This window comes from Talpa occidentalis, unplaced genomic scaffold (genome assembly GCF_014898055.3).
Source record: "Talpa occidentalis isolate TD23 unplaced genomic scaffold, MPIMG_talOcc4v2.1 talOcc4.4, whole genome shotgun sequence".
Classification (NCBI taxonomy): Eukaryota; Metazoa; Chordata; class Mammalia; order Eulipotyphla; family Talpidae; genus Talpa; species Talpa occidentalis.
The window spans coordinates 94,818,188-94,829,077 of NW_023604295.1; the positions used below are offsets into that span (position 1 = coordinate 94,818,188).

General features: G+C 41.3%; 1 protein-coding gene across 4 annotated transcripts in view; it reads right to left on the reverse strand.

The window, feature by feature from the left end:
* Window positions 1-10,348, reverse strand: part of U2SURP (U2 snRNP associated SURP domain containing) — a 47,470-nt gene extending 37,122 nt beyond the window's left edge. For all 4 annotated transcript variants that reach the window (XM_054700756.1, XM_054700754.1, XM_054700757.1 and 1 more), the window contains exons 1-2: window positions 10,218-10,348; window positions 1,156-1,200 (exon numbers count right to left, since the gene is read on the reverse strand). In XM_054700756.1, coding sequence (XP_054556731.1) covers window positions 1,156-1,200; window positions 10,218-10,262 — 90 coding nt within the window. In that variant the 5' untranslated portion in view covers window positions 10,263-10,348. The remainder of the gene's footprint in view (window positions 1-1,155; window positions 1,201-10,217) is intronic.
* Between the last annotated feature and the right edge of the window lie 542 nt (window positions 10,349-10,890).

Below are 10,890 nucleotides of genomic sequence, written 5' to 3' on the forward strand. Positions count from 1 at the left end.
TTATTTATTTATACAAGGACTGGGTACAGTCAGAGGCATGCGAGGGTAAGAGAATTCACCAGAGCCAGAGTGGAGAGTAGAACAGGCAGAGTGACAAAGTACACTGCTGAGGGGAGCAGTGGACACGGCAGGAGAGGTCTGCGCGCCATGTGGGACCCTCGCCCTGAGGCCGGGGATCTAACTGGTGCTACAGAGGCTGCGGGCAGCCTCGCAACCCCGCGCTCAACCGCTGTGCTACCCGGGAGGCCCTCAAACAATCTTTTAAATACTTTTCCTCAAGAAAACCCCTATACCTTGGTAAGCAGAACTGCCTTACATGTACTTCCATTTCATCACACAGAACATTTAAGACACAAGTACAAGATTGAATATTATTACTAAATTTTTTAATGTTAATTAATTTTTACTAGTTCATCTATCTATAATATTAAGTGAAACCAGCATGTCTTTACTGGGTCCAGTGGGGAAGAAAACAATTACTAGTAAATTCAGATGACAATGCCTTGATTCATGGTGCCAACAGCTTATGCACCATTAGTGCAAATGTCAACACGGTGAAAAGGGAAATGTCTTACTTACTATAAAATAATTAAGAACTCACAGACCACCTCCCCATTCCCAGCCCCCTCAAATTCTCAGCAACTCACAGGAAGCTGAAGACCACACCGGAACACTGTTGTAATAACATATGTAAAGGAATGCTTATTGCATTATTATTCAAAAAACTTTAAAGTGTATGTCCATCAGTAGAGAAATCTTAATAATCAATTGCACCGCCGCTGTGGAATATCATGATGTCATCAAAAAGACTAGATTAGAGCTAAGTCAACTGACTTGCAGGGATTTCCAATAGGTGCACTGTGCAGTGAAAAAAGAATGTGTGCATATAATGCAACCTCACAACTAATGTACAAGTACACACATTTATGTAGGTACAGAATTTTATAAGCACAATTTAAAAATAAGGAAACATAAATATAGGTTTTAATATGATTGAAGGGGCCAACTTATGTGAATGGAACACACACACAAAAAGGTTAGAGAAAACAGACATACAATAATCATATTCATTTATCAAGTAAAGCTATAAATGTAGGTATATAAAGAGAAATTAAATTTTAAAGAAAAGATAAAAAGATAGACTTTTATACTCACGTGTGCATCTGAAGATCCAGATGAATGAACATCTGATGATCTGGTCTGCAAGTATTGAAAGTAAAAGTCAATATTTAAAAACCCACAGAAAATGTCTTATCATACTAGCAAAACAAGTGTTTTTCATGTTATACAGACAAAACCTTTCCAAATGTGTAGCAATTTCTTCTCAGAAGTAAAACCAAATAAGGGCATTCTCTGACTGAAAAGTTTGTGATACAAAATACATGAGCAAGTGTTCCTTCAAAATTTCAGAAGCATATTTCCCCAAAACATGACACAAATGATATACTGCAGAGTGGAAAAGCTCTTTCCAAGTCAAAAGACACCGTTTACTGCCAAAATACAGCAAAGAAACCTCCCCTCCTTTCTCCAGCCAACCATCATATAAGAAGCAGATTCTAATGACAAAAATACTCACATAAATCCTTAATACTTAGTAAGAGGTACAAATACTACTGCAGAAATGGTTAAAGGAATAGAAAATCCTAATATCAAATCCCCAGAGGGGTCACTATTTGCAAACTGTTTCCAAGGGATTGCTTCTATTCAGCATGCCACTGCTGCTGACTGTTGCTCAAGGGTTTTCTTCTAATAATGGCACTTCCCAACAATCTCAACTATTAATATTTCCTCTTATTTTTTTAACTTACCTACATTTCAGGTTTTATAGATGCAGCATATAATAATTTGGTTTTTCTCTATGCGTTCAAAGACAAAGAAGCAAGCTGCAAGGCCATATCTAACATGTGGCATCTTTCTGAAATCTTTCATTTGGAGGCTCAGAATTTATGTCAAAGAGTTTATTTTTTTAAGTTATCAGTGAGCATCTTGAAATCACAAATATCTCACTTGACCCTAGTTTCCAGTTGTAGATTTCAAGTAAAATGCATTAAATATTTATTTTCAAGAGAAAACCAAAGAGATGCATGTTACAGAAAACAACAAATATAAGAAGATTCACATGGATACACATGGTATTAATTTATCTTATCTAAACATAAACTAGTAAGAGCTGGTCAGATTTTCATATTGAATCAATTTAGTCCTCTGAACACCACCGTACTGTCTGGGCCATAGGCAAAATCAATTCAAGCATTGAAATAACCTCCCTATCCCTATTCTTTCTATCTATCTTTTTTCTGTTACCAACGTTTATTGTGTCCCTCCTCATTCTCTTTATTCTGGTCAACTTTTCTTAAAAGGCAATATTATATGGAAAAAAAATTTTGATATTTAAATTTAAGTCTGTGAAACACACCTGGATAGCATGAACTGTGCCTTTATGCAAACACTTAGAGAATAAAAAATGAATAATCCCTCTTAGAAAAGGGGTGGGAAAAGTTCAATCATTGGCTCAATTGCCTGGAAAGGGGAAAAAAAAAAAAAAGCTCTTTCCAATATATAATAACCTAACCTTCTAGGTTAAAATATCCTGATAAAACAGTAACAAAAACTGTAAAACACCTAGAAACTAAAGAAATGTATACAATTTTTTTTTTTTTTTTGTGGTAAGAAAATACAAACTTTACATACATAAAGATTCAGTTATTCAATTCACCTTTTGGGGGAAACACCTCTATTTTCTGGATAGCAAAGCTCATTAAGACAAATGTTAACAACAGGGCCTCCCTGGTAGCACAAGGGGTTAAGCACAGCACTAGGAAGCTATCCACAGCCAGTGCAATACGAGTTTGATGCCCCCACAGCCAGGGAGCTACCCACATGGCACAGCAGACCTCTCCTGTCTTGCCTGCTGCTCCCCTCAGCAGTGTATTTCATTCAGTCTGCCTGTTCTGTTCCCCACTGTCTCTGCTGAATCCTCTCACTTCCCATACCTCTGGCCTGTACCCCAGTTCTTATATGCGTAAGTAAATCTTTTTTAAAAAGACAAATGTCGGGCCTCCCCTGGTGGCACAGGAGGTTGAACGCAACGCTGTGAAGCTGTCCACAGCCTCTGCAGCGCTGGCTCGATCCCGGCTGGCCAGCGAGAATCCCACATGGCATGGCAGACCTCTCCTGTCTCGCCCGCTGCTCCCCTCAGCAGTGTATTTCATCAGTCTGCCTGTTCTTTTCCCTGCTCTGTCTCTGGTGAATTGTCTCACTCTCCTGCGCATCTGGCCTATACCCCGGTTCTTGTATAAAATAAATAAATCGGGCCTCCCCTGGTGGCACAGCGGTTGAGCACTGGGTTGCGAGGCTGCCTGCAGCCTCTGCAGCGCCAGTTTGATCTCCGGCCACCAGCGAGGGTCCCACAAAAAATAAAATAAAATAAAATAAAATAAAATAAAATAAAATAAAATAAATAAATCTTTAAAAAAAAAAAAAAAGACAAATGTCAACCCTGCCCAAATTTACTTACGTATTTAATGCAATTGCATACAACAGCTCAAAACCCCTAAGAGAAATCTTTGCAAGGGGACAAAGAAAGTTGCCAAAAACAATTCTAAAGTTTGCTCAGAGAAATAAATAGAATATCTATGCAAGAACAGATAAGAAAGTGCTAGGCTTTAAATTTCCATGCTGCTACACCAAATCATCATTTCTAGGGCTTAAAAGTAATGACATGGGGCCTCCCCGGTGGCACAGCGGTTGAGCGCTGGGTTGCGAAGCTGCCCGCGGCCTCTGCGGCGCCGGTTCGATCCCCGGCTGCTCCCCGGCCACCAGAGGAGGGTCCCACATGGCGCGCAGACCTCTCCTGCCGCCCGCTGCTCCCCTCAGCAGTGCACTTCGGTCCTTCTGCCTGTTCTCCTCCCCGCTCTGGCTCTGGTGAATTCTCTCACCCTCCCGCGCTTCTGACTGTACCCAGTGCATGTATAAACAAAACAAACAAACAAACAAAATAAATAAATAAATCATGCCTCTATAAAAAAAAAATAAAAAGATTTAAAAAAAAAAAAAAAGTAATGACATGGCTTAAAAATATACATCAAGTAGCTCTCATCCCACAACTGCCCACCTATGTCTATGCAGGCATCTCTTTTAACAAACACATTTCTTTCAAATGCAGCTCTCTGCCCACCTATGTCTTTGCAGATGATTTCTTGTCCCTTCTTTTTCCTAATAAACCTGCCCTTCAGAATTGTGGGGTGGGGGGGTGGTAGTGAAGGACTATGCATAAGTTGATTTCAATTAACCTAAAATGGCACTTACAAAACAAGTATTTCCCACTGATACACAGCTATTGCTACAACTCACTCAGAACTCTTTAAAAGGTTTAAGAATAATTACAGATGCAAACAGTAATTAGCGGAATGCAAACAGTAGTTAAGATTTTAAAAATAACCAACTTCTAAAGGTAGTAGTCCAGGTAAACAGTAAATATAACTTTAGAAGTTAAGCCTCTCACTCTTCTCAATCTGGAACTGCACTGTTATTTGTCTTGGTTTGGAGTGGTGGGTTTTTTTGTTTTTTAACTGAAGAACAACAAATTAACAATGCTTAATGATATTCTGAAGTTTTGTTTTTTTTTTTTAAAGATTCATTAATTTATTTATACAAGCACTGGGTACAGTGAGAAGCGCGGGAAGGTGAGAAAATTCACCAGAGCCAAAGCGGGGAATACAACAGGCAGACTGAGGAAATACACTGCTGAGGGGAGCAGCGGGCGTGGCAGGAGAGGTCTGCGTGCCATGTGGGACCCTCGCGGTGGCCAGGGATTGAACCAGCGCTGCAGAGGCTGCGGGCAGCCTCACAGCCCAGCGGTCAACCACTGCACCACCAGGGGAGGCCCGATATTCTGAAGTCTTAAGAACAATTTTTCATCCAAAGAAAAAGACTCAAAAACCAAGAAATGAAAGAGCAGAATAAGGGAGGCTTCAAGCAATAATCAGAAGCAGAAACATGAGAAATTTATCTCAGGACATAAATAGATATGGGGAAAGATAGTAAGAAAATCTAAAGAGAGAAAAAAAAGGTCACTGATGGCTGTTGAGATAAAGGTTAAACCAACTTTACTATTACCATATAGCCCTGTATCTTGGTGGCTGCGAATAAAAACATTTCTCTGAATGCTCCTACTTTACTTCAAATGAAAAGTCCCACACCTTAATTTTTATTTTTTTAAAGATTTATTTATTTATACAAAAACTGGGGCACAGGCCAGAGGCAGGGGAGGGTGAGATGATTCACCAGAGACACAGCCAAGAGCAGAACAGGCAGAATGACTGGAAACACTGCTGAGGGGAGCAGCGGGCTAGACAGGAGTGGTCTGCCATGCCATGTGGTTATCTCCCTGGCCGGCCAGGAATCGAACCTGCACTGCAGAGGCTGCGGACAGCTTCACAGTGCTGCGCTCAACCTGCTGCACCACCAGGGAGGCCCCCCCACCTTAATTTTTAAATTATCAAGCAGTTTATCCATAGCAACCTTCCTCCAACACCACCATTCTGCCTAGTCAACTCATTTCTGTTGAACGACTTCTTGTCCACTCACCCTCTAAAGCATTAACTTACCTCTCCACAAGCTTCACAATCTCTCCTAGAGTAAGCACACCAACACCTTTATTGTACTGAGTTGACACCCAATTCTTGGTCTTCAATCTTGGTGACAATCCATTCTCAAACTACCTCCTGGTTATCTTCACCTGAATGTCTGTCTGCAAGTTTATCAAATTCCACATAATCTAAAATTCCTCCCCAACTTACATTTCATCTTGATCTTATTTCTAACACTGGATTTTAACTCTCAAGCACTCAAAATCTGTAAGTAGTAAAATGTTAAAAGCACAGATTCTGGAATCAGACTTCCTGGTTTACCACTTAACAGCTTTATAATCTGGGGTCTAATACCCCCTTCATTTGTAAAGTTGAATAGCACCTGCCTCATAGAATTATTTTGTGGGACAAATATGGAGAAGCCCTTAGAAGAGTGGCACATAATAATTGCCCAACAAGGACTAGCCATCAGCAACATTATAACATCACCCTGAACTCCTTCCTTATACTGCGTAATCAACTTAGTCAAATTCTGCCCATCTTACCGCTAACATAATTCATCTATGGGGAAACTTCTTTTTCTAAAGATGCTTCTTTTTCAGAGCTTCCCTTTATTCAACCGTTTACTGGTCCTGTACCTTGCATTTAAATTATAAAGAAAATTAAGACACAGATCTTGTCCTGAGGAGTTGACAAAACAATGTGGCTATGCCACAAGAACCCCAAAAACACAATCTTGGGCCTCCCCAGTGGCGCAGCAGGTTGAACACAATGCTGTGAAGCTGTCCGCAGCCTCAATTCCCGGCCGGCCAGGGAGATACCCAAACGGTGCAACAGACCTCTCCTGTCTCACCCACTGCTCCCCTCAGAAGCGTTTTCGGTCCTCTGCCTGTTCTGTTCCCTGCTCTGTCTCTGATGAATTCTCTTACCCTCCCGCACCTCTGACCTGTTCTTGTATAAATAAATAAATCTTTAAAAAAAAAAAAAAAAAACCACAATCTTCCACCCATGAAACCACCCTGTATTTTAAGATAAAAATTAGAATAAAGATTCAGTTTGAACTAAAACTGGCAAACTATAAAGAGCCTAATTCTCAAGGTTTGTTTTTTATCTGGAGTTTTTCATCATATTTAAATTTAATGTACCTTCAGGTACCACACACACACAAAAAATACACTGTCAATAACAAATATCTGAAGATTATACATTTTTAACAGGTCCTCATTACCCATACTTCTTACAAATGAAATACTCTGCCAATCACTAGTCGACGAAAATATTTCCCAAACCAATTCATGACTGGATGTCCAAGGAAGTAGCATTATTTTCTACTTTAATCATTCACCTCTCTAAACCAATTTTTTTGACAATATCGCAAAAAATAAACAATGTCTCAGAATGAAATAACAGCATGTTATTCCATTATAATAGCAGTATTACCCATACAGGAAGGGCAGAGAGAGAAAAACAGTCTCTTCGTATCCCCATTTTGCTGGGCAAGCATACAAAACAAGTCTTAAAATCAAAATAGTCATGTTAAGGAAGTGTGTTTAACAATTTTCTAACCAAAGACTTCCCTTTGTCTCTCCTCCCAAAAAGCAAAGCTACAACATGACACCAATACCCTTCTCCCCAAGACAGTATTTTTAGTCAGGTAACAAGCAACAATATTCCAGTTCATTTCCAGCACATTTACTGAATTTCTACATCTGCCAAACTTTAAATAAAAATGGCAAATTACATAGAAAATAAAAGGACAAGGGGCCTTTTCATTTGGGACAACTACACATAAAGAAAGGTAAGTCATTTGACTAAGCATAGATAAAATATAATTTTATATCTAGAAGAAAGTGTTGAGGTTATCTGAATCTATTTTAGAATTAAGACACATTCAATAATTCTGTCATTGTCAAATGACAAAATTCCTACATCGTACATTTTAAAATTAACATTTCCCTCAAGGTGCAGAAACATAATCAACAAGCATTCCTACCCACATTAATAGGACCTTAACTACCAAAGAATAATGAGCTTAAAATAAAAGAATCTGTTCATTCCGTAAATAATGCAAAATGTGTCACTTAACTGTTCTCCCCAGTGGAAAGAAAATCAAACCTCAACACTAATGGCTAGAAATTCCAAATACTGTGGAATTAGCCAAAATTATCTTATCCTCTCTCCAATAAATTCTGACCTTGTATTAGAAATTAAAAGTTACCCGGGCTATGAGAGTAAATGATTTAGATTCTAAATCTCAGGATAAGAATTTATCCTGATACTTCTGAAAAGTAAGTACTTTTTATTTCGTCTAAAAACAAAAAGAAGAGGGGTAAAGAGATTAAACTTACTGATATTAACACCACATATCAGCCCGTTTTTTAAAAAAGGGATTATACCCATATTATAAACAAGGGAGTAGAGAGTTTAAGCAATTTGCCTTAATTAATATAATTACCAACTAAGGATCTGACCCCAAATCTCCTTCGCTTATTAGCAAATTCCGTAATCTTTCCATTATTTGATACCATATTAATGGTGGCACAAAGGGTTAAAATGCAACCTATGAAGCGATGGGCAGTCACTGCAGCACAAGTTCTATTCCCAGGCCAGGGAGCTACCCAAGTGGCACAGCAGACCTCTCCTGACTTGCCCACTGTTCCCCTCAGCAGTATATTTCAGTGGATCTGCCTGTTCTGTTCCCCCCACTGTCTCTGGTGAATCCTCTCACCCCCACCACACCTCTGGCCTATACCCCAGTTCTTGTATGCATAAATAAATAAACCTTTTTAAAAAAACTCAATAGCGGGCCTCCCCCGTGGCGCAGCGGTTGAGTGCTGGGTTGCGAAGCTGCGCAGACCTCTCCTGCTGTGTCCGCTGCTCCCCTCAGCAGTGCACTTCGTCAGGCTGCCTGCTCTGCTCTCCCCTCTGGCTCTGTTGAATTCTCTCACCCTCCCGTGCTTCTGACTGTACCCAGTGCTTGTATAAAATAAATAAATAAATCTTAAAAAAAAAAAGGAAAAGGAAATTAAAAAAAAAAAAACTCAATAGCATCAACTAATGATATACAATCTGAACAATTTTATTACTATAAGATGCAGTTTATTATTTACAGGGAATAGTCACAAACAACCATAATGGCAGTTATAAATAAAGCCAAGTCTGAACATACACTTCAAAATGTTTTCAATGTATCCAACGCCTCGAATAAGAGATACTTACAGTATTACTTTGAAAACAAAAATTGTGACGCTAGTATACGAATTATGAACGTAGCTAGCTATAGTAATAGATCGCCAATAGTAAGTGAAGGCTGTTTTTGTCCTAAGTGGACAGATACCCTACTATTCCCCTCCCCCACTCCGACGGCCCAACAGAGGAAATTTATATTGGAGAGGGGACAAGGAATAAAGGTAACACATAATGTAGCTAAAATTGGTCCTTTACCACAGTTTCTACATAACTAAAGAATTACAGTCATCACTAATAAAGAACTAATTACGAACATCATTCAGGAAGAGACATAAAGACTACTACAACTTAATTAGAAACTGAACAAGGAAGTTTAAAACAGGTTACTTCTCAAGCAAACTGTTAAGACAGGCTCGGTAAAGTTAACTTTCTGAAAACCAGCGAATAACCGTATTATACACAATTCTCTAAGATGTAACAGTTTCTAGAACCTGTAAGTGTTACACAACTCCTTGCATCAGCATCAAGAAGCTTAACTATTTCAGCAGTACCTGTTATTTTTAGTATCACGTTCGAGTTGAGAAACTCAAAGCAAAAAGGAGAAAATTATCCACTCAACATGGCAACAAAGATCTAATGTTAACCACAACTTTACTAAAGCAAGACTACTGTACAGCTCACTAGTTTCACAGTACTTGCACAGGGTTCCCAGTAAACTCAAAAGCAATTAATCAGGTGGCTTCCAAGTCTACGGAAGTTTCAGTAGAACACACAACAAGGAGATTCAAGAGACCCGAAATCCTCAAAAATGAAGCCCCAAAAGAAGTGCTCATTTTATACTTCCTCTTAAGTAAGACCACGTGGGGAGTGTAATATTAACCTTGCAAAGGAGAGCTGCTCCCGCCTCTGCACTTCCCACCCAGCGTTCCTCCACTACCGGCCTTTCCCTCACAACCAGCCACGCCAGAGGTTATTTATTTCCCGGGGAGCAAAAGGGAAATCGAGACACCAAAGCATGTGAAATCCAAAATCCAAAGAACGAGGAAAACGAGTAAGACACTTAAGCGACGGGAGACGATTCCCGCCTCTTCCAGGCACTGTCCCGCGGCCTCAGGGAGCAACAAGCGGAGATACAGGGGCGCGTGTTCACGGCTTCGGGCCTCAATTAAAACCCTTAACTTCACTCCAATGCAAGTGCGGACCGAACTGCTCTCGCCAGCGTCCCCGGGGCCGCCAGTCCGAGCCAAACCCAGGCTGGGACTACGAGGACATAGCAGGCCTCTCAACCTGCGCACCACGGTGCGTTGGCGTCCCGGCCTACCGTCGCCACCAGGACGCGGATTCCCACCCCAACCCCCTACCGCTGGCCAGAAGCATCTGTAGGTCCCAGGCGACCGTGGCTGACTCACTGACTTACGGAGACCTCTAAGAAATTACCTTTGAACTGGTCTTCTGAGATCCGCCTGGCGTTTTGTCCGCCATCTTGCGCTTTGCCCCTCCTTCGGCGGCCGCAGCAGCACGGGGGAGTCAAGCGCCGAAAGAGCGGATCTCAGCAGAGCCCGCCAGAGGCGCCTGCGAGGCTGAATAGTCGATAGCCGAGAGAGTGGATTCGCGAGGGGCCACGCCACGTGACTTCCGGTGCCAGTCATTCCCCAGCCCCGCCTGCAGCCGGGTTGCTTGCGCTCTGGTAGTCTGCGGCCTTTGGCGTTATTGGGCCCCGGGAATTTAGAGAATCTCCTTGTCCTGACTTTCACGGCCGGCTGATGTTTCACTCTTTTCCCAGCGCCACCACTTGATAGGTCCGAGCCAGCTGTATTTGCTGGGCGAGGAGGGAACGGCTCCTTACGGGAGAAATGCCCGGGTGCGCTGGGCGGAAGCTTCTGTTTCAACTCTGAAAATGAGCGTGGAGCAGACTGGGGGGGTCCGCGCCCCAAGGACAAAGACGGTGTTCGCGCCACCTCGGGAACTCACACCCTAGTGGGAGAAGCAGACTTGTAATCTGCTTAAGATAGAATTGTTTCTCTGGAGCGGAGAAAGGAACATTTGACCAGAACCTGAGAATTGGGCTGTCAGTTCGTTAGACTCTGCTTAGGGTATAAACAAAGTGGGT